This window comes from Jaculus jaculus, chromosome 14, assembly GCF_020740685.1.
Source record: "Jaculus jaculus isolate mJacJac1 chromosome 14, mJacJac1.mat.Y.cur, whole genome shotgun sequence".
In the NCBI taxonomy this organism is placed as follows: Eukaryota; Metazoa; Chordata; class Mammalia; order Rodentia; family Dipodidae; genus Jaculus; species Jaculus jaculus.
The window spans coordinates 50,753,310-50,778,084 of NC_059115.1; the positions used below are offsets into that span (position 1 = coordinate 50,753,310).

The following is a 24,775-nucleotide window of genomic DNA, read 5'->3' on the forward strand; positions in this document are numbered from 1 at the left end:
GCTGGCCAGCCAAAGTCCAGGGATCCTTTTGTCTCTACCTCTCCAGGGCTGGTATTACAGGCATGCGTCAGCACACCCAGAATTTTCTGGTGGGTATAGGGGATAAAACTGAGGTCCTCATATTTATAAGGTGAACACTTTACCCACTGAGCTATCTACCTAGGCCTGATGGCTAGTGTTCTTTTTTAAATATATATATACATATATATATATATATTTTTTTTTTTTTTTTATTTGAGAGAGGGAGGTAGAGAGAAAATGGGCATGACAGAGCCTCTAGCCACTGCAAACAAACTCCAGATGCATGCCCCACTTTATACATCTGGATTTATGTGGACACTGGGGAACATAATCTGGGTCTCTTAGCTTCACAGGCAAGTGCCCCAACCTCCAAGCCATCTCTCCAGCCCTAATGTTCTATTTTTTTAAAAAAATATATTTGTGAAGAGTAAGAGAGAACATGGGCACACAAGGGCCTCTAGCCACTGCAAATGATCTCCAGATGCATGTGCTACTTTTGCATCTGGCTTTACGTGGGTACTGAAGAATTGAACACTCGCCATTAGGCTTTGCAAGCAAGTACCCTTAGCAACTGAGTGACCTCTTCAGCCCCAGGAATGTTCTTTATAACTTTTCTTTCTTTTGCCGCTTCTGACTCAAGATCTAATCTAGGATCACACACTGCATTTCGTTGTCCTGCGCCAGCAATCCCTTCCATATCAGACACCAGGGCCCAGTCTTCCTGTAGCTGTATTCCTGGTTGCCTTGCAAAAAGGTTTCTCAATGATGGATTTATTACATTTGGTGGTTCACACACATAACATGTTGGGCATGTCTCAGAAGCACGTGGAAAGCAGAGACCCATGCCCTGTCCTTTGTCACGCTGGAATTCTTCGCTGAGCCTGGCCTCTAGCTTTTCCCTGTTGTCCAGGTCTTCCACTTCACCCTCAAGTTGAAGGACCACTGACCTGACAATGCCCCCAGGCCGGGGTGCTGCAGCAAGGTGCTGTGTCCCTTAGGGTACTTCACAACAAGGCACGGAGTGTTATGACTTGCTGGCAGCCCCAGATGTCTTCACTGTGAGGTCACTTTGTCTTTTTTTTTTTTAAACCAGGCATGGTGCCACACACCTCCTTTTTTTTTTTTAAATTTTTTGTTTATTTATTTAAGAGCGACAGACAGAGAAAGAGGCAGATAGAGACAGACAGAGAATGGGCGTGCCAGGGCTTCTAGCCACTGCAAACGAACTCCAGATGCGTGCACCACCTTGTGCATCTGGCTAACGTGGGTCCTGGGGAATCGAGCCTTGAACCAGGGTCCTTAGGCTTCACAGGGCAGTGCTTAACCATTAAGCCATCTCTCCAGCCCACTTTGTCACTTTATAACTGTCAAGTTGTGTGGAGTTGACAGTTCAAGGCTGTGTGTTGTCCTCTTTTTCCACAGTCCAACAAACTGGACCTACATATGTGGCCTGACCTAAGTCATTTTAGTACTGTGGACAGAATGAAAGGCAATTTTCCATGCTCTCTCTTTGGCTGTCAACATAAATACACTGTGCACACCAACAGGGCTGACCCTGAGGAGAGAACAGTCTGGTAGCTCTCCCTCCTTCCTCATTTCCATACCATACATTCATCTGTGTTATTCTCCCACAGCCCTCCCTTCTTCTTCTCTCTCTACTTCTCCCTCCTCTCCTCCCCCATCCCTTCCTCTTCATCTCCCTCCCTCCCTCCCTCCCTCCCTCCCTCCTTCCCTCCCTCCCTCCCTCCCTCCCTCCCTCCCTCTCTCTCTCTCTTTCTCTCTCTCTCTCTCTGTCTCTGCCCCTATCTTCATTGTGATCAAGTTTCTGAGACGCTGTCTGGCAGATACTTTGGTCATGATCCTTACATCATGATGCTTTATATCTTTGAAATTATTATACACACCCATTAACCCCTGTACTACTTTGTTTTTCTTATAATGCTTCTTACTTTTCCATCTCTCTGCTGCATTTTTTTCTTTTTCTCCTCCAAAGTCCATGAAGTTTGAAGGACAGGTATTATTATCATTATTATTTTTCTGCTACGTATGTAGCAAGTAAAACCAGAAGAACAAATGTCTCTTTGATAGCTGACATCCCTTTGTTTCACCAGCTTGCATAGCTGGAATTGCTGTTGAGGTGCTGTGCTTATAGCTTTCATGGATGCAGCCTGGCATATGTCCTATAGTTCAAAATGATGGATTTTTTTACTGAGTTAAAAACCAAGGCAAGTCAACTAGATTGGGAACTTAGAAACACAAGAAGCATTCTCTATTTTTTTAATATTTTATTTTTATTTATGTATTTATGAGAAGGAGAGAGGAAAAATAGGTGTGCCATAAATGAACTCCAGACTCATGCACCACCATGTGCATATGGCTGACGTGGGTTCTGGGGAGTCAAACCTAGGTTGCATACCAATGCCCTTAACTGCTAAGCCAGCTCTCCTGCCACATTCTCAATTCTAAGAGAATACTGGAAATGCTTCCATCAACTTTGTACCTCAGTGCTTTTTCAGGCAATAGTCTACAAATACTACTGAGAATCTGCTGAGTGCCAGGTAGTGTCCTTGGTCCTGAAGATGGAATTCTGGCCAGAATAGCTAAAAGTTCATATCCTTAATGACCTTCCCTAGTAGGCAGGTGTGGCAGCAGCTTGGGACAACAAACAACAAAATATATGTGATCTACAAAGTATTAGAAGATGTAAACCGCGTCACGAGTACAGGGGTATAAGTTGCCCATTTCCCAACTCTGTCCACTAATGCCATTGAATGGAGGGGCCACTTAAGAAGATGGAGAAAGGCTCCAGGAAGGTTGGGAGTTATGTTCGTGTCACAACTGAAGTATAAGTATATGTTGTAAATGTATAGAACTTAAGAGTGTGGCTCAGTGAACTTTCAAACATGGGGCCCGGGCTGGAGAGATGGCTTAGTGGTTAAGGCGCTTGCCTGTAAAGCCTAAGGACCCATGTTCAGCTCTCCAGATCCCACCTCAGCCAGATGCACAAGGTGAGGCAAGCACAAGGTGGCACATGTTCACAGGTGGTGCAAGAGTCTGGAGTTCAATTGCAGTGACTGGGACCCTCCCTGGTGTGCCAATTCTCCCTCCCCCCCCCTTAAAAAAAGGGTCCCATTCATGGACCCGGCAGCAATATCAAGGCAGAAGAATGTGACTGGCACTTAGAAGCCCTCATGCGTTCTCTTCCAGTAACGAATCCCTCCAGCACTGTGGCTGGAGGCAGCAGCTACTATCTTTGGCTGACTGTGGACTTGATGTGGCAGGAACCACTCAGTGTGTGTCTTTGCTTGAGCTCTGCTCTCAGGATCCACTCATATCATTGAGTAGCTGTTCCCAGCATCCTTCACTGCTGAGCAAGAGACCACACCAATGGACATTTTGGCAGCTTGTACTCTTTGGTTATTATCAATGGCACTTCATGGAAAATAAGTTAGATAATAATGATAACACTTAGATAAGTAATGGAGAAAAAAGAGACCTACTTTTACTTTTACTACATTTACTACATGTATACGTAAAGTATGAGAGCATGTATCTGTGCATGTTTATGTACATGGGCACGTGTGTGTTCACACATGTGGATAGAGTGCTGTTCCTCAGGAACATGGTGCCCTGCCATTCTTTTTTTTATTTTTTATGGACAGAGAGAGAGAGAGAGAGAAAGAGAGAGTTGGTGTGCCAGGGCCTCCAGCCACTCCAGATGTGTGCACCTCCTTGTGCACATTTGCAACATTGCTTACTTGTGTCACCTTGAGCATCTGGCTTACATGGGACCTGGGTCTTTAGGCTTTGCAGGCATGCACCTTACCCACTAAGCAATCTCTTTAGGTCCTGACCATTTTTTTGAGTCAGGGTCTTTCATAGGCTAGACTGAGTGGACAGTGAGCCTGTCTTCACCCAAGGAGGTCTATCTATAAGGTCTATCTATAAGGTCTATAAGATCTATCTATATCTATCTTTAAGGTCTATCTATATCTATTTATAAGATAAAATATGGAATATTAATGCTGGTATATGATATGTGATATATGATATGTGTGATCTTCATGTCACAAACTGTGTGCTCACTGTTGAGCAGTTTCAGTGGAGACATGCTATTGTTTCAAAAGGAGGCAAATATGATACCTTCTTATTTTCAAATTTCTTTGAAAGTAAATGAAAGATAATGTTCAATATTAATATGAAGAATTAAATCATTCACCTTATAAAACTTAAACTATTGTATAATGAACATTGACTAATGTGGGAAAACAGAACTTGAACAGTGTCCCAAAGCAAAGAAAGATAATGTAGAAATGCATATATGTGAGAATTTAAGAAGTGATATCATAAGACCAGGCATATTGGTGCATAACTATAATCCTAGCACTTAAGAGGGAAAGGTTGGGGAGTCAGAAGTTCATGGTCATCCTGGCCACACGAGACTCTGTCTCAAAAGTAAAACACTGATATCATGTCAAAACAGACAAGATGGAAGGACACAATCTGTACCCAACAAAGAGACACAGGGTGACACTAGGAATGTGCACACTGCTCAAATCAGACAGGATCTCAAACAGTTAAGGGGAACAAAGGGTTATCTTACACATGGGTCATGGAAAATAAAATGCAATGACAAAAAAAAAGGATTAGAGTGGTTAGTAATCACAGAGATAGTATTTTACAGTAACTTTTCTAATGAGTGAGCTTGGGTTGTAGCTCAGTGGTAGAGTGTTTGTATAACATACACAAGGCCCTGGTGGCTCCATTCCCAGCAAAACAAAAACAAACAAACAAAAATATCTACCAACATAGTATTACTGATTTAATGGAATTCATAAAATGCATAGATTTTGCTATAATTATATGTTTGATTTCTGATGATAGTGACATACTCAAATCAAAGTGCATCTAGCTGGCTTGGCATGAGACCCACAATTTCAGCCCTTGGGAGGCAGAAGCAGGAGAATTGTCAGTTTTAGGACAGCCTGGGTTACACATGGGGATGCTGTCTGAAAAGAAAACAGTAAACAGGAATGTCAAGCTGTTCATTATGACCTGGTCATGTTGCTGTATCCACCTCAATTGAAAAAATTTAAACCTAAAAATGCGGTACAATATAATGAGGAGCTGTAGAGATGGTTCAGCAGTTAAGGTGTTTGCCTGCAAAGTTTAACAACCCAGCTTGGATTCCCCAGTATTCATGTAAACCAGATGCGCAAAGTGGTGCATGTGTCTGGAATTCGTTTGCAGCAGCTGGAGGTCCTGGAATGTCCATATTCATTCATTCATCCATTCATTCTCTCTCCCCTTGTTAATAAATAAATAAAAAATATATAATAAATAGTACAATTATGGTTTTTTTCTTAAGAAAATAAAGTAGAAATAACTACTTTCTGAAGTCAGGGTTAATGTTAGTAGAAAACATTCAGCATGACGAACGTTAAGCATTGAGCCCACAGGTTTGAAGTTCTACTTCTCTTAAGAGCCAAAGCGACACTGAGTTCTGACCAGGTCTCAGCTCACAGTGGTCAGTAGACAACAGAAACCACAGCAACCGCTCCGAAGGGACTGGCAAGACCCGTACTGAAACCTAGAAACTTGTCCCATGGGGCCTCATAAAGGGCTATTATATGACATGATCAGCGGTGTCCTCCGTATCACTCCTGGAGTTATTACAATAATGACTTCTGAGGGTTGTTACAGTGTTTCTCAACACAACCCAGAGGCATAATGCTGCAGCACAGTTCCGAAATAAAGCTGTTTTACCTGGGATAAAGAACACGGCTCACTTCGTTAGGTTTCTGCTGACTATGGCTTTATTCAGAAGTAAAACACACACAGTGGAGAGCACTGGTCCTTAACTCGGGACAGTTCTGTCCCCCAGTATCTAGAGACCTGGTTGCCACAAGTGGGGACTGGCAGCTCCTCCTGAGCAATTTTTTTTTTTTTAATGCCACGCCAGTCCCAGAACAGAGTTATGTACCTCAAAATGTCAATTCTGGGCGTGGTGGCGCACACCTTCAATCCCAGCACTCGGGAGGCAGAGGTAGGAGGATCACCATGAGTTCGAGACCACCCTGAGACTACATAGTTATTTCCAGGTCAGCCTGGGCTAGAGTAAGACCCTACCTCAAAAAAACAAAACAAAAACAAAACAACAACAACAAAAATGTCAATCATTCTGGACTGAAAAAGGGACTGGACAAGATAGTTGTCAGTAAAATGCTTGCCTTGAAAGCATGAGGACCTGAGTTATATCCCCAGTCCCCACATAAAAATACCCAGCGTGGTGATGCATGCCTGTAATCCTGGGGAGGCAGAGACAGGGGTCCCTGGGCCTCAGTGGCCAGCCAGTCTGGCCTACTTGCTGACCCTCCAGCCAGTGAGAGACACTGTTTCAAAAGGACGTGAACAGTGCTCCTGGGAATGACACCAGAGGATTTCCTGCTATACACGTGCATGGACCCACACACATAGAAAACACATATATACATATGCACATACATCACACAAACACACACAGCAAGCAATTGTAGAGCTTAGCTTCTTAGACTTTTTCCACCTGTGAAGCCTTTTCCCCCAAGAAATTTTTACTTGACCTCAGATATATGGATACATAAAATAGAAGCTCTGGGTCGGATTCCCCAGCACTGCATGAAACCTGAAATGGTGGCATATGACTATAATCCCAGCACTTGGTCGCTAGGTGGAAACAGGAGGATCAGGAATTCATGGTTATAACTCAGCTATGTACTAGGAGGATCAGGAATTCAAGACCACCTTGGGCTACAAAAGACCCTGTTTCAGTAATTTTTTTAAACAGTTTACAACAGTTCTTTGATATATATATAATTTTATTACTTATTAAAGATGAAAGTAGGTTTATATGCTAATGAAATGGAGGAGGTACTTATTTAATTTTTTTTCTTTTCCTTTGCGGTGGGGATTTCAAAGTAGGGTGTTCCTTTAGCCCAGGCTGACCTGGAATTCACCACTCAAGGTGGCCTCAGACTCACAGCAATCCTCCTACCTCTGCCTCCCGAGTGCTGAAATTAAAGGTATTCACAACCACGCCCAGCTCAATTTATTTAATTTACATAGAGATTAAATCTTGGCTGAACATTGGACACTGTAGCATCTTCACTGGTTTTTCAGAGTTGATTGATACAATGATCTGTTCTGAGAATTCCACTTTGTGTAAACATGTAGTACAAATTGGCAGAAATATGTTTATGGTCATTTTAGAAATTGTTGAAAATTCTATTTTAATCCCAAGCCAAAATTCATGTTAATAATTACTTATAAAAACCTTAGTTCACACCTCAAACAATTTTTAGGGTATTTGTTTTTGCTTTGAGGCAGGGTCTTAGCCCAAACTGGCCTCAAATTCACTATTTAGCCAAGGTTGATCTTGAACTCCTGATCTAGAGTTAGAGTTTATAGTTATAGGTATGAGCCACTAGGCCAGGTTTTTCAAACAGCAAATTTTAAAATAAAACATTCTAACCCAACACAATCCAAAGATATATTATTTTGATTTTCGTATGAAGAGGAATGACCGTATTCATAGTGTTTATTTTTCTATAATAAGCCACTATGTTTCTACAATAGTAGTAAACTTTGTATGTAAAAAATGCAGTTATGTAACATACAGCTGGAAAGATGGCACAGCCATTAACATGCTTGCCTGCAGAGCTTGATGACCTAGGTTCGCTTCCCCAGTACCCACGTAAAGCCAGATGAACAAAGTGGAGCACACATCTGGAGTTCATTTGCAGTGGCTGCAGGACCTGGTGTGCCTACTCTCTTTCTCTGTCTATCTCTCTGTCTCTCTGTCTCTCTCTCTCTCTCTCTCTCTCTCTCTCTCTCTCTCTCACTTTGCTTGTAAATAAATAAATAAAATTTGAGTTTGAATTAATATTTAGTCACTGCATACTCAGAAGCCTTTTATCATTGCCAAAGTTACCATGATCCCCACATTCAGTTATGTGATCCCACACAAGGTCACAACCCACAGTGCAGGATGCTGTGATCTAGAAGGATGAATGCACAGGTTATCATTAAGACCGTCTCCCACAGTTACTACTTATAAAAACTAGCTTGGACCAAAAGCAAAGTGTGTTGGTCCTTACTTAAAGGATGTGTCCAGCTTGTGACTTGACTTGTTAGGGGCACAGTCATGCCTAGAAAACTGGAAGTGGTACGTTGCCTACCTAGGAAGAATTGGCCTCTAAAGGACTAGGTGGGTCTTACCTGCTGGCTCCTTGAGCAGCCTGTGTAAAACAAGCATGCTCATCTCTGAGCAAACAGATTCTGCCCTCCATGTGTACGTGTCCTCAGGAGGAACTGGGCAGTCTCCAGGGAACATCACCTACGCATGCACTGGTGTTCTTGGGTTGTCTGCTCATGGCATTCTTTCCCGGGTTAGGGGCAAATCAGGCTAAAAGCATTCAAGCAAGGCCAGGTTCTTACCGGGGTCCGAATTATAATTACACTTCCAAGTCTGGCTCTACTCAGCAATGGAAGCAGTGGATTGCCAATATCAAAAAGGTTCTTTCCATATGTGATCACTGATTCCTTCTGGGTCCTGTCGTTCTGAATTTGTCTCCAGTGACAAAAAAGTTTCTTGTTTTGCTTCTACTTCAGAAAAATTCTCTGGGATTGGTCATTCTACTTAAGTCTATATTTGTTTCCTCCCCCCCCCCACCCCCACCACCAACCACTCAAAAATTGATGACTGCATTTTTGATAGAATCCAAAAGGGAAAGAAGTGATTCTCTAAAGGAATCGATATTCTACCCAGAAAATGGAGGGGATACTTCTCAGACAAGACAGCTCGGTATCTACACTCTAGGAAAATAAATTCTTTTCAATAATTGAATTATTTACTTCACTTATTATTTGTGTATGTATGTATGATGGGCACATATGTGCCATGGGTGAGCTATGCAGGTGCCACTTTGCATGCAGCTTTATGTGAGTGCTGAGGAATCAAACCCTGGCCAACAGGCTGTGCAAGCAAAGACCTGCTGAGTCATTTCGCCAGGTCCCAGAGCATAGATTCTTTTTGAAAAATGAACATTTTATTAAATGACTATTTCAAATGTACAAACTAGTTACAAGAAAGCGCAAAACATGATAATATATATGTGTCAAACTATTTTCATTAGTTTTGTCATAATGCCACATTTACACTTTCTCTGTGCCCTGTGTACAGCTTTTCTTTGAACTACTCCAGAGTAAGTTATAGCAATAATAACAGTTCACTACCAAAGTATTTCACTGTGCATTTCCTAAGATCAAGTACATCCCTTATATTTCCATATTACTATAATCATATTCAGAACATTTAATATTGAATTCAGATGGTTGCCTAATATAGTTCAGTTGTTCCACCCTCGTCACATTCTTTCTTAAGCAAGATAATGTACCATATTCAGCTGTTATTACACTTTAATCTATCTCCCTTACTTTGACATTTTGGCATGTGTGTTGGCCAGATGCTTTTATCTTATTTTTTGTACATTTGCATGCATGGTATAATAGACAGCTTCAGGTCACTGGGATGGATTTCCAAACCAGGCACAGTTATGGAGGAAGGGATTTATTGAAGCTTATAGACAGAGGGGAAGTTCCATAATGGTGGAAGAAGTCAGTCCCCTTTTCAGAGGTCCATACAGAGAGAAGAAACACCAACAACACACAAGCAAGCATGCTCCAGGAACCCCTAATGCTCAAGAACTCTGCATATCTTTTTTCTGGAAACAGATCCAGTCCCAGACATTGAGTGTCCTTCTCCATTGCTCTCCACTTCTTTAGTGAAGCAGGATCTCTCAGTTGAACCCAGGACATACTGATTCAGCTAGTCTAGCCATACAACTCAGCCTAGGGATCCCAGAGCTCTGCCTGCCAAGAGCTGGAATCATAGGAAGGGTGCCACACCCACCCTGCATTTGCATAGGTGCTAAAGACCTGAGCTCAGCTTTCATGCTTGCACAGCAAGCACTTTATATACTGATCCATTTTCCCTGACCTCAGATATTTTGTGGAATGTCACCAAGTTTGCTTTTGCCTCATGGTTCCTCACTATGACATCTAATGATACTTTAAAAAAAACTTTTGTTCGTTTTTGTTTATTTATTTGAGAGCAACAAACAGAGAGAAAGAGGCAGATAGAGAGGGAGAATGGGTGCGCCAGGGCTTCCAGCCACTGCAGATGAACTCCAGATGTGTGCACCCCCTTGTGCATCTGGCTAACGTGGGTCCTAGGGAATCGAGCCTCGAACTGGGGTCCTTAGGCTTCACAGGCAAGTACTTAACCACTAAGCTATCTCTCCAGCCTTGATGATATATTTTCGACAGGAATTCTACACAAGGTAGACTGGAGTCAGTCTGTATCAGCTCACAAAAATTAATTCTCACACCTCTTTTCAACCCTATTTCCCGTGATGTTATATTGGTAGCTTGAAAGTGGTGATGTGGGAAGTATTTTACACCATAGAAATCAGCAAATGCTGAAAATCAGAGCTCTCTCCAGTTCTGGCTTCCAGTTGTGAGATATTTGCACTTATCAGGACCGCACATTACAAGTGTGACTGTGTGCCCTTTGCACGACTCACCATTCGGTTAAAATGGCATCTGTCAAGTTCTTCTATGAACTTATCATTTTCCTCTTTATGATTAATATCTTAAAAAGAGAAGATATTTATATCAACACTGTGATGGTATCAATAATCTGACCTGTTCCAATCAAAACTTCCATTCAGTAGTTTTTAGTTACTAAGGATTATTGCATACCTCTGGGGGCAGGTGGCTCAATGGTAAACCACTTGGCTAATGTCATGATGCTCTGAGTTTTATGCCCTGAACCACAAAGAAAACACCACAACAATAATAACAAAAGATATTATTGCCTAAATTCATCAGCAGAGTAATAATCGCAAATATTAATTTCTCTCTCATTTCTTCTACATTTATTTGTTGGTGCTCTATAACTTATGTTTTTTAATCTTAACACTAAGATAGGTAATGCGTGATAGATTTCAAAACATGCTGACACCTCCCAACAGTTTGTCAATTAGTTCTGATTGGAGGAGCTGGGCTGGGGACTCCCCCTTCCCGGATCTTCGGTGCTGATAATCGATAAAGCAATAGGGTCATATTTTCAGGTCCTAAACCTTTTGTTCTCTCTTCTTACTTGGGAATCAAAACCTAGAATTCACCTCATTAGCTTGGTGTCTTGGTCACCTGAGCCAAAAAGAAGAATAGAAATGAGATGCTCAGGCTAAACAGCGATCTGGTGGTTGAGCGTGTAACATGGCTCTGTTAGCCGCGAGTGAGCACTGCTGGGGCCCGCCACTGTCTCATCTTACCTTTGTGCATCCAGCCTCATCATCTGACTCACATCTCTGGTTCTTTGTTGGTCCCGGGCAACCATGGAAACCCACTGAGGGATCTCATCACCTTTCTCTTTGAGGATATTCTCTCTCAAGTGTTGGTTTGCCCTATATAAGGTTACCTCTGTTGCCATGGTTGGAGGGGAAAGAACTCTTCTGCCCTGGACAGTCTGCAATTTCACAACAACTCTTACATTTCTGACATGAACTTCTTGAGTTCTCTGTAAGTCTTAATGTAATTTCACCAAGTGAAATTGCTGAGAACTGGGCAACGTGTAATTTTGACTGATGCATTGTTTAGTATCTTTACAATAAGTCAAGTAACGTTGGCAATCAGTATCTGGACTCAGAATGATTTCTAGAGCCGTAGTTTTTAAGTGTAAAGGATAGAGGCTGAGGTGAGTGTTATGAAAGAATGTGAAGCTTTGTCAAACCATGCATGCACTTTTCTTCCCAAAACAGGTTTGGGAGACCCCATTCCTTCACCTCCTCCATCAGAGCTGGGCGTGGGCCAATTTCGAAGCTGAAATGCACAGGTGAACGGCCTGTTTGCCTCCTGCACACTTGGAGCCGTCTGAGCCTGGTACTTTCCATGCCTCAGCTCCTCCTCTGAGCATTTTTAATATTTAATGACCCTTCTAAGGCGGAGAATTATTTGGCAGCTTCTCGAGCATATCTGCTTTGGGTCTTTTGATCTGTCTGCCGCACTTCCATTTGCTAAATTGAAAAGCTGGTGTCTCAAATATTTCTCAGATGACTCATCTGAGGTTCTAAGGAGACAAAGTGGGTCAGTGGGTATCAAAGTGGTTGACGGTAAACGGGGTTGACAGTCATTTTCAATATATTTTGTTCATCCTTCGTTTTTACAGTTGCTTTTTTTTTTAACATTTTAGTATGGGTATGTATGTGTGGTGTGCATGTCTATGTGTGTGTGTGTGTGTGTGTGTGTGTGTGTGTGTGTGTGTGTGTGTGTTTGGGTAGAGGCCAGAGGTTAATTTTGGGTGTCTTCCTCAATTACTCTCCTCTTTATTTACTGTAGCACATCTCTTACCTGAGCCTGGAGAGTGCTGATTCAGCTCTTCTAGCTAGCCTCCTTGCCCAGATCCCTTGGCTCTGTCTCTTGTACACTATTACAGGAAGCCACCATGCCCACCCAACATGTACATGGGTGTCAGGGATTGAAACATCAGTCATCATGCTTGCATGGCAAGCGCTTTACCCACTGAGCTATTGCCTCAGCCCCTGTTGCAGTCCGGTTCGCATTTCTGGTAGAAATCACCCAACAAAGAGCAGCTTCTGGGAAAAAGAGGTTTATTTGGCTTACAGGCTCGAGGGGAAGCTCCACGATGGCAGGGGAAAAGGATGGCATGAGCAGAGGGTGGACATCACCCCCTGGCCAACATAAGGTGGACCACAGCAACAGGAGGGTGTGCCAAACACTGGCATGGGGAAACTGGCTATAAAGCCCATAAGCCCGCCCCCAACAATACACTCCCTCCAAGAGGCATTAATTCCCAAATATCCATCAGCTGGGGACCTAGCATTCAGAATACCTAAGTTTGTGGGGGACACCTGAATCAAACCACCACAGCCCCTGCCACCCATCTTTAGTTTTTTTTTTTTTTTCCAGTACCTCAAGTAATGACACCATTTTTCTTCTCTGAGATGTTAAGACAAATTTGACTTTGCAAGTTGGACTTCTGGCCCTGTTTCAGTTGTTTGTGAGTGGCCCTCTTAGTCTTTGTACTTCTCCACAGAGTTTCTTTGTCTCTGAACTTGAGGAATTTAGCCTCTCTAAAATTTTATCTGATCACCACCCCTCTTACCTGTTGGATTAAAGGCTTCGCTTTCTTTCACCACGTTAGAAAGCCATTGTCTTTTGCTTGAAGATAGAGGGTCATTGATTCCTCCAATCAACCTGGCTTCACTTTGATTTTATAATCTGCTTCTAGAGATTATAGGCAAGCTCCAAATTCCAAAGCATGAAGGCTATCAGCTTTTGAAACAAACAAATAAAAACCTTGAAGCAGCTCTTTTGCCTTACCTTTCAGAAAGGAATGCTATGTATTGCTGGATGAATTAATTTTTCATTTGGTAATATAAGGGAAACATGAATAATCATCACTGTTACTATAATGTCCTGGGGTTTTCTTGTTGTTGGCTTTTATAGAAATGATTGTTATTGGTCTGTAGAGATGGCTTAGTGGCTAAGGCACTTGCTTGCAAAGCCAAAGGACCCAGGTTCAATTCCCCAAGACCCACGTAAGCCAGATGCACATGGCACATGCATCTGGAGTTTGTTTGCAGTGGCTGGATGCCCTGGCATGCCCATTCTCTCTTTCTCTCCTCTCTCTCTCTGTCTCAAATAAATAAATAAATAAATTTTAAAAAATTATTGTTATAATTAGGATTCATTTGTTTGTTTGAGAACTCTAACCAAATCACACACAAAAAAAGTTGAGACAAGCTTAATACTTCCAGAAATCCTGACCAAGTAAAGCTTCACCCCCTATAACACTACCTAGTGTACATTTGCTTACAACTAGTTATCCACATGCTGGGGTGTTAGCTTATTTGGCAAAGTGCAAGCATGAGGACCTGAATGCAGATCCACAGCACCCACCTCAAACTTGGGTGTGCCTGTAATCCCCGCACTAGGGAAGCTAATGCAGAAGGACCCCTGAGGCTTGCTGACTAGCTAGTATAACAGAATTGGTGAGCTTCGGGATCAGTGGAAGACCCTGTCTCAAAACATAAGCGCATTTACGGAAGAAACCTTATGGTGACCTCTGTCTTCCACATGTGCACGCACACTTGTGCATGCACACTCATACACGCAGATGCACACACACATCTGAATATTCACACATGCACACATATGTACCCACACATGCTCATGGATGATGACAACAACAACAAAAACTTTAATTACTCCTAGTAGCTTGGGGAAGCAGGAAATGCACAGCTCCTATTCAGTGAGCAATAGAGAAAGAGCAACCGCAGGGCGATTTCCAGGCCCTTAAGCACTGTGTTACTTTTAAGCGCTAGTTATCCAGCCCTTGCACAGGATGGGCTTAGATGAATTATTTCTGCATGTGCCAGTGCTTACAAGTTCACATACCACCCAAAATATTTTAAATTTAAAATCCCACGGTGCCACCTTATGTTGTAATAGTGCATGCTATAGTTATAATATTTACCTACGTCACTACTTATAAAGATAAAGGCATATTTCATATTCTTCCATACACATTTATGCATGCTTCCTAGAAAACTGGAAAAACAAACAGTTTTATTTTTCAAGCCTTAGAACTCCAATTTCTCTTTGGGATCATGAAGGATGAAGAAATAAAAGGACAGAAAACAATGATAAATTAGAGTTCATTAGTATAAAACAATGAAATTTTAGTGTTCTTAACCCTCACTGTGACTGTTTTTAAGGCTTCTCATTTTAGCTAGTAGGGAACAAATATTAGCTCACTCGTGTGTCATTAACCCAAAAGTGAATTTAGGTTTTCATATTGCATTCTGTGTACACTGGAATAACCATGCTGTGACCCAGAGTGGGGAAAATTAATCTCAGGAAAACCCACAATAAGCAAACCTAGAAAACTCTGAATTTGCACTGATAAAAATTAGGCACTTAGAAGTTGTCTGGATTTTCTGCCTCAAAGTCATTCATGCTTTTTACCACTACTGTTCTCTAAACAAAGTTTCTTTCAACTAATGAGCACATGCACGCAGGAGCACATGAGCACATGTGTGCGCACGCAAACACACACACACACACACACACAACACACACACACAACATAGTGCCAGTTCACCTCCTCTCTCAGTGAGTCTCTCTGCACACCCCCCTCTCTTGTAATGGTATGCTCTATATTTGATCATAAACTGGAGGTGCCAAGCTGTGACAACTTCCCCAACTCCACAGCCATTTATTCAGTGACGTTCTCCTCTTGCACCCACAGGGGCAGATCGAAGTTGACAGCGAAACCGTATTCAAGTTAGCAGCACTGATTTTGCAGGTAAGAGTTGACGCCCCTGCTACTGACCAGCTCCCTTTTGTTTCTTGCTAACTGCCTGCGATTTGGAAACTTTTGCATTGGGCTATTGTCTGATGGATTTTTAAACCAGTTAGCTGTTTGTCAATGAAAACTGTGATTTCCCTGGGTTCTGTTTTAAAATGTTTTTCATGAGCTGTAGTGTGATATTGTCTATTTCAAAGAAAAAAATGAAATTTAGACTGCGATGTGGGAAAAAGTTCAGTTCCAAGTTTCTTGAAGCTGGAAGGCAACAGTTGTTAGAATAGCTGTAATTTTCTATTTAAATTTAGTAACTTTTGTTTACATTTTCTCGAGGTTGTGTAAAGAGCTCTTTAGTTCTTAAAGGCGCTAGTAGCTGAAAAACGAAGTCTGTTTCTGTACTGGATTAAACAGTAAAGAAAGCAAATAGATTTATGGTGTTGTGGTTTTAAATGTCTGCATCCAGTCTTAAAAGGGTGACATGAATAAAAAAAAAGCATTTATCATGCGATCTTAGAAATATAAGGGGGAAATAGTTATCTGTACTTCTTCATGTAGACATTTGTCTCTTCTGTGAAGTATAAGAAATATTTCATGGATATGAGTGTTTTATATCATTGCTACTTTCTTGTACATGACCATGGGGGGAGGGTAGTGTTCCTTATGTACTTAAAGAGAAGAAAATGACCAAGAATAAATCATTCATTTAGCTTAGCATAAATGTATATTGACCATGTCTTTGTTGTTCTTGTTTTTTTTTTTTTCTTCTTTTTTCATTTTAGGAAGCCAAGGGCGATTATACCAGGTAATGATTCCTTTTTCTCATATTTCTATGCAAAAGTCAGGCTCCCTGAGTCATTGTATGCGTTATTTTAAATAACAATGGGTGCAAACTCAAAAGAAAGTCCCAGAGGCAGGAGACTCAGATCAGTCTTCAAACAGAGACCTTTTCTTTCTGCGAATGAATCGGAGAATAAACTCTTCGTACAGTTTTTCAAGCCAGAATGACAGTGATGTAAAATCAGTAGCCCTGCAAGTTGCTGGTTTCTGTCCGGTTCCTTAGTGAGATGAAATCTATAAAAAGCTGTCGTAGCTTGTGCTGATTTTCTTTTTTAAACTTATAATGATCCTGTGTCTAAAGAGCCCTAACGTATGCAGAAAAAGATTAAATCCATCAGCTGCTTAGTTAAGGGATTAATAGGGGCTTTCTTGTGCAGCTGCCCTGAAGGGGCCTCACCCTTCACGCACTTGACCTAGCAGTTGTATTGTTGTTGTGCAGATGCATTCGGGTTCCAACAGCCTCCCCGTCCACATCCTCACAGAGCGTTTGTGTCTGAATTCACCCTCCCCCCGGCTGTCCTTGTCATATATGCCTTGTAGGTGGAAAACTAAATATAGTTTAAGGTTGAGGGGAAGCCCCCATATGAGACACAGCACACAGGCCAACGACCCCATTGAAAGGCGGGGCTCTAGCATGTTAGAGTTCCCCTCTTGCAAGCGCCACCCAGAGATTATTAACAGGCCACCTAGTCCTCAAACCCAGCCAAGTCTTTGAATAACTGCGCTCTTTACAGGCTAATAAATTAATGCCTGCCAAGTGCGACAGTTCCCAGCTCCTGACTACTAATCCGTGCTTTTCGCTTGCCCATTCACTGTGGTAGAGTTGGGGTTTCCACACTTCCCCCATTACTTCATGCGTATGCTTGCCTGGTGTGGTTGTATTGGGTTTGGGTTTTTGCATTGCTCGGAGATGAACAATGTATATGTATTTCTTTCGTTTTATTTTAGGTTAGTAAATGCTTCGAGGGGCTGGAGAGATGGTTCAGTCAATAAAGTGCTTGCGACACAACGTGAGGACCTGAGTTCAGATCCTCAAATTGCATTTAAAAGCCAGTTGTGATGGTGCACACCCGTAATCCCAGCTCATGGGAGAGGGAGATAGGAGGATCCCCAGGGCTTGTTGGCTGGCTAGTCAAGCCGAATGTGTGAGCTCTAGGTTAAGTGAAAGATCCTGTCTTAAAAAATAATGTGAGCAGTGATGGAGCAAGACACCTACCGTCAACCCTTGTCCTCCACACACACACATGGAGCGTCACACGCATGAACATACGTGCATACTTGCATCACATTACCCGGGTGTTCTTTTATTTCGAAAAGAAATACATTTTATTTATTTTCAAGTAGAGAGATACTGAGAGAGAAAGAGAAAGAGAGAACTCTGGGCATGCCAGGGCCTCTAGCCACTATAAATGAATTCCAGATAATTGCATGTGCCACTTTGTGCATCCGGCTTATGTGGATAGTGGGGACTTGAACCTGGGCTGTTAGACTTTTGTAGGCAAATATCTTAACTGCTGAACAATCTCTCAAGTCCCCTCTGTTTTTTTTTTTTTTTAATTGAAAGTAAACCAGGAAACTTTATTTTATGGAAAAGTGATACTTGATTCTAGAATTGAAAATGAAGACAATTGAGTTCTTTAAAAGAAAGTGGGTGAGCCAGGCACAGTGGCGTATGTGTGTAAGCCTAGTACTTGGGAACCCACTCTATAGCGTTGGTCACTCTCTCAATCTCTTTCTGTTTGTCAGGTCCAAGCAGGTACCACACACCCTGAGCCTCAGTTTCCTCACCCATGAAGGACAACTACCACATAGGTCTTCTGTGAGATTTAAATGGTTAAACATTGTCCAGGAAGTATACTATACTAAATCCTGAATAATGCACTGTCATTAGTGCCCTTCTCATCAGTATCAAAATTGTCTTGAGGCTACCTTTGAGAAGAGTTCTGAGACAAAGATGGGTCCATGGCTATTGTAATGTGATGGAGGAAAGAAAAAGTAGGAGAGGGAAAGGTTAATGTTACCTTCCTTAGGTAATATCCCTGGAGGGAGGCAAAGGGAACCAGCCGGCGACTCTCTTTGAATAATCTAGGCATTTTAGTCTAGATTGTGTGAGTAATCTAGTTTGCTTACTTGATTCTGCCAAGCCCTACTGAGTACCTAGCTTAACTTTAGCTCGTTCTTAGATTCCCTGAGGGATCTCTATGCTACAGAAATTTCATATGCTGACTTGAAATTGTCTACCTATTCAGAGTAATGGACAGAACACAGGACTGGCTCATATATCATCCCGAAATGTCAACCTGAATGAGCCATTACCTTTTCTGAGCCTCATTTTCCTCACGTATCCATTGGAGTTTATCAAAACAATGCTACAATGCAGTTTTGAGGAGCTTAATCAGCTGCAGAGACTTTGTAAGTTACAAAGTGTTTCACAGGCATGATTCACTGATAATAAAGAGGGAAGAAGTAAAAACTGTGAGCATCTGTCACTGGATTTGCAAAGGGCAGAATTCTAGTTCATTCTTACTGCTACCCTATCCAATCTCTTCTCCTGAATGGAGAGGTTACGTATTTGCTCCAAAATTTTAAGATAAATCTAATTTAAGAATATCAGATCAGGGACTGGAGAGATAGCCCAGTGGTTAAAGACACTTACTTGTGAAGCCTGAAGGTCTGTATACAGTTCCCCAGAACCCACTGAAGCCATATGCACATAGTGGTGCATGCGTCTGGCCTTTGTTTGCAGAGCTACAATGGGCTCTGCTGTGCCCATTTTCATTCTCTCGTTCTCTCCTTGCAAATAAACAAATAATAAATAAAATTGTGTACACATGAATATCAGGCCAAATAGAATTCACTTGGTTAATATTCTAGTGGTAAGAGCAGAGATTACAGAAGCACACAGCATTGTTCAAACCCCAGGTTGGCCACATATCACCTGTGTAGTCTTCAACTTATATGTAAAACAAGACTTAGCATAACATAAGAGTAATACATCATAGGATCACGATGAGGATTAATGAATTAATACTTTGTCAATAATTAATTAAATGAAAAATACTTTGAACAATACCTACAAATTCTTTATTATCAATTCTTTATTATCTCTTCAAAGTTATTTTGTTTCTTTGTTTTTGCTATGTTTTGAGACTTAGTCTCATGTAGCCCAGACTCGCCTAGAACTCGCCATACCCAAGAATGACCTTAACTCTTAATTCTACTCCCTACACCTCACAAGTACTGGGATCACAGGCACATGCTTCCATGCCCAGCCTATCCCAGTAAATAGATGGGCATGATTTACCATTCCCGTGTTGATACAAGTATGAGCTGCTTCCATGTTTTAACTAATATAAATAATGCTGTGATGAACATCTTTCTGTATCTGAGACTCTCGCTGTTTTCTTCAGTGAAGTTTCTCAGTTGGGATGGAGAAAAAGGAAATTCCTTAGAGGAGACCAAATGTTGAAATGGAATTTATGTTCTCTTTTTTTTTTTTAATTTTTATTTATTTTATTTATTTGAGAGCGACAGACACAGAGAGAAAGACAGAGAGAGAGAGAGAGAGAGAGAGAGAGAGAGAGAGAGAATGGGCACGCCAGGGCTTCTAGCCTCTGCAAATGAACTCCAGACGCGTGCGCCCCCTTGTGCATCTGGCTAACGTGGGACCTGGGGAACCGAGCCTCGAACCGGGGTCCTTAGGCTTCACAGGCAAGCGCTTAACCGCTAAGCCATCTCTCCAGCCCTATGTTCTCTTAATACCACTAAATTTCAATAACAGACCATTGGTAGCTGTATCCAGTAAGCATCTCGGTATTGAGGATGTAAGTGTGTCGCTTACCTCAGGAAGTGCATTTTCTGTTGAGGGGGACGTTAGTGGTAATTCCCAGTCAGAATGTTCTGTTGGTTCCATCTGGAGGTTTGCAGCTATTGGCTTTAGGACTTGGCTGAACTTTCTTTATAGAGGTGTAATCATTGACTGAATATTGTCCCCAAACACCTTAGACAAGGACCATGTGTGTGGTGGGTTTTTGTTGTTGTTGTTGTTTTATAGGTTTTTTTTGTTTGTTTAGTTAGTTTGTTTTGTTTTGAGATAAGGTCTCACATAGCCCGGGCTGCAACAGAGAAGACCTTGAACTTCTGATCCTCTTGCTTCTATCACAGCCAGTAACTCTTCATTGTTGGTGTCAGTTAAAGCAGTGATTGGACATTTGATTCCTTTTTTTTTTTTTTTTTTTTTTTTGGTTATTCAAGGTAGGGTCAGGCTGACCTGGAATTCACCCTGTAGTCTCAGGGTTACCTCAAACACACAGAGATCCTGCTCCCTCTGCCGCCTGTCCCGAGTGCTCCAATTAAAGGTGTGCGCTACCACACATGGCTGGACACTGGATTCTTGAAGGAGGTCAGGTCCACTCCTTGTGAAAATATCCCCTTTCTCAATTTAGCATTTCTTAACAATTCTTTGATTGTGTACCCTTGAATTACATTTTTTCCCTGTATCTCTTTCTTCCATGTTTTAAGGAAAGGCATTAGGTAGTCTAGATTGGCCTTGAATGCTTTGTCCTCCTGCCTCCACATCTGGCTTCCTGGAACTACAGATGTGCACCTCAGCACCTAGCTCTCCATCCTCTCCTGCCTCCTCTCTAAGGGGCTCCCCTTTCCCAGCCCACCCTTGGTCCCCATCTGTGAGTCAGCTACATGTTCGCCACCTCTTTCCCGAAATAGCATTCTCAGCCCTCATTCTCCTTTCAACCTGCCTGGGAGAGGATTGTGCGGAGATTGTCTAACCACCGAGTGCTAAGTATGACGTTATTTAAAACATCCATGCCCCATTTCATTCAATCCTCCATAGTAGTTACCCTCCGCTTTTTACAAAGTCACAAGTAAAGGTCAGGCCATGGAATTTAGGCTGCACAGCCCGCAAGTCCCAGATCTGTCCCGATCCGATCCTGTCCTACGCTGCAGCCTGTACAAAACCTCCTGGCACCTTCCCAAGACCCAGCTTTGATCACTGGTGTTTACTTCTGGGGAGCCTCACATTGCCTCATGGCAGGTAGACACCCAGGCCCATCAACACCCCAATCTGGCATTCAAGGCTACTTGACCTGCTTGACACGTTGAATCCCTGAAATCTGCCATTCCTGCTTTCTCTTCCTTTCCCTTCCTGTTTCCTATGTTAATTCACCTTCAAGCAGGTTCTGCTCAACTCCTTCAAAATCAACAACCCACCCTTTGTATTTTGCTTCAGGCCAGAGTCCCCTATGAGTACTTTAAGTTAACATTATCATAACCAGTAGGAAGCCCTGCTCTCTGAAAGCCAATTAAGTGTGGGAGCCCCGGGACTTCCATTTTCTTTAAATAGCTGACAGTTTGAAATTCCAAGTCAGCCTTTACCCTGCAAAGATAACAAGCGGCTCTGGTAACACAGCCCAGGCGAGCAGAGAATTCCTGAAAGCTGAGCCAGCCTGGGCACTAGACTTTATCTGCGAGCCTCCAACCACCAGCCAGTCTGTAAAAGCCAAAGGGGTTTGCTTTGTTTTGTTTTTAAGATCTCAAAAGCTGCAGGTTACCAAATAACTAGGCGATGAGGGTGCTTCTGTTTATGAGAAAAAGTGAATGGCTGCGATTTTCACTTCATTGCTGAGTCAGAATGGGAGTAAGTTAACACCCATGTTCAAATGGGAAGGAAATATTCCCAATTTATGGCGGTGCTATAAAAATGTGGCTATTTCCCATGGGAAAGGGTCTTCTTTCTTTGACCTTGTAGTACTTAATGAAGCCAAGGGGGTGGGGGAGGAATTGAGGGCTTGTAAGAAACCTTAGTCCTTATAGCTCTGGAGCTGTTGTAACTCTAAAATATAATTCAATTTCTAGGCCCATTAAGACAACTTCAGTAAGAAAAATAGAAGCTTCCAGGGTGCACAGGCTGTACTGAGTACTTGAGTTATCAAGGACCGCCCCCCCCATCCCCCTGGGGAACCTTGGAATTTAACTGCTAGAGTTCAAATCCAGGCCCAGTTACTTGATGAGTTACTCTGGAGAATTGATATGCCTTTAACCTCACATTGTTAATGGTAGCACTGTGTGGTTGATGTGTGTGTGTGTGTGTGTGTGTGTGTGTGTGTGTGTGTGTGTGTGTGCACATGCATGTGGAGACCAGAAGTCAACATCAGGGTCTTCCTTAGTTACTCCATACCTTATTCTTTGAGGTAGTCTCATGCTATACCTAGAGCTCACCAATTCAGTAGCCCCACTAGCTAGTGAGTTCCAAAGACTCCCTTGTCTCCAATTTCATGAATGGACAAGATCCTTGAGAATGGAAAGAGAAAAGTATTCAGTGACAATTGGGAGGCCATTTTGCTTTGTGATGCTTGGTTAAAAGTTAGCCACAGGGCTGTGGAATGTAGCTGCTCCCTTAGTAGACTGTTTGCCTGGTGTGCACGGAAGCTCCCTCCGCGTGGTGGTGCATGCTTATAATCCCATCACCGCAAAGGTGGATTCAAGAGGATCCGAAATTCAAGCTCATGTTTGGCTACATAGTGTGTTTGAGGCCAGCTAGGGCTACATGAGACTCTGTCTCAAAGTAATAAAGTGAAAGAAAGTTTGTCAAGTTTTCTTCTACAAATTCTCCGTCCATTCTTGTATACTAGAACCCAGAAGGGAACCGCAACAATGTTTCCACGCTGGTTTGTCCCTGATGTCTTAGCATCTTTCTGGACCGGTGTCAGGTGTCAGGTGGATTTCATACTGTTAACTGAAGTCTTGGTGGGAATCCAGGTTATACATCTTAAGTACTTTAAGCAACTAAAGGAAACTAGAACTCCCAAGTGGATCAATCCTCTTCTTTTGACCTACTAGGATTCTGTTTCCTTCTCCCTTGGCATGAACCAGGCCAGCACACTTATGACGGCTCTGTGGGACTAAGCATGAAACTACTTGAGACATTGGCATGTCAGCTTTCTATGACTGGAACATGAACTACTTGCTCTCCCTAGAGGCAAACTCATTCTGGGAGCTAAGAGCTGACAAGGTGGTAAAGGAATCCTGCATTCCCTTGCTGTGAAGCACTCCTGTGCCTGCTGGTGTGGCTCTGGAAACGCTGTGTGATAACAGAACCCGTAACATAAGCCAGCGCTGTTCTCTGGGCTCATGTGGCTAGCGCAGTTAATCTAGGCTCTGTGGAATCAGGAAGGGTTTGAGTCACACATGCAGGAAGAGAATACAAAGCTTTGGGGCGTCAAGTGGACCAGTGGTTTTTACTGGTCTACTCAGGCATTTCCCAGGGAGGAACAGATTTCTTTGAGAGGAAAAAAAAAAAAAAACCCTGTTGGTGTTCATTACCATTCTCTCCCATGCTCATTTTTAATTCTAGATTTGAATAAGAGATTTACAACAACAAACCTTTCAATGTGATGAAATGTAGATAATATAGAATTTACCATCTCTGCCATTTTTAAGAATACAGGCCAGTAGGGTTAACTGCATTTCTCTTGTGCAACCAATCTCAGGAACTGTTTCATTCTGTAAAACCGAAATTGTTGTCAGTAGCTCTCCCCATAGTCGCTGTCAACTATCATTCTTTCTGTCCCTATCAATTCAATGAGAGCTTTAAAAAAAAAAAAAAAAAACACCTTTCACTTTAAATATTTCTCAGGCTGAATCATTCTTGCAGATTACATTTCCTCTAATGGGTATTAAAAGATTTGAAGGTTCAAAGAAAACACGATCAGACTCCTCAGCGAGCTGGCTAATGGTTAGAAAGATCTCTCATCACATTTTCATTCATATTCAAAGTTCTTTAGCTTGTTAAAAAAAAAAAAAAATTTCCATACTTGATCCTCATCAAGCAGCCAGATGGGCAGAATCATTTGTCCTGCATCATGAGTTTGACCACAGAAATGCAATGACAAACAAGTGGTAAGGGCACCAAGCTTATCTTTCTTTCCTTCTTTCTACCTTTCTGCCTTTCTCTTCTCTCTCTCTCTCTCTCTCTCTCTCTCTCTGTTTGTTTTCTGAGGTAGGGTCTCACTGTAGTCCAGGCTGACCTGGAACTCACTATGTTGTCTCAGTATGGCCTCGAACTCACAATGATCCCTCTACCTCTGCCTCCCAAGTGCTGGGATTAAAGGTGTGCACCACCACGTCCGGCTCTGTCTCTCCTTTTCTGTCTCTTTCTTTCTTTCTTTTTCTGATTACTTATTTGTGAGCAGAAGGAGAGGGAGACAGAGAGAAAGTGTGTGTGTGTGTGTGTGTGTATGGGCACACTGGGGCAAATGAACTCCAGATGCACGTGCCACTGTGCATCCAGCTTTACTTGGGTACTAAGGGATTGAATCTTGGGTATGTCCGTCTTTGTAAGCAAGCACTTTAACCACTGAACCATTTCCTCAGCCTGACACTGGGCTTTTCCAGAACACTTGCAGATGCCCTCCTGCTTCAGGACTACCCTTTAGCAGGGAGCTGAAAGAGGAATGGTCTGACACCAACTCC

At 42.3% G+C, this 24,775-nt stretch overlaps 1 protein-coding gene across 4 annotated transcripts in view; it reads left to right on the top strand.

Annotated features, from left to right (window-relative positions):
- The window catches only part of Frmd4b (FERM domain containing 4B), a 363,678-nt gene that overhangs the window by 275,255 nt on the left and 63,648 nt on the right, over window positions 1–24,775 (top strand). For all 4 annotated transcript variants that reach the window (XM_045133597.1, XM_045133598.1, XM_004651521.2 and 1 more), the window contains 2 exons: window positions 15,392–15,448; window positions 16,228–16,250. In XM_045133597.1, coding sequence (XP_044989532.1) covers window positions 15,392–15,448; window positions 16,228–16,250 — 80 coding nt within the window. The remainder of the gene's footprint in view (window positions 1–15,391; window positions 15,449–16,227; window positions 16,251–24,775) is intronic.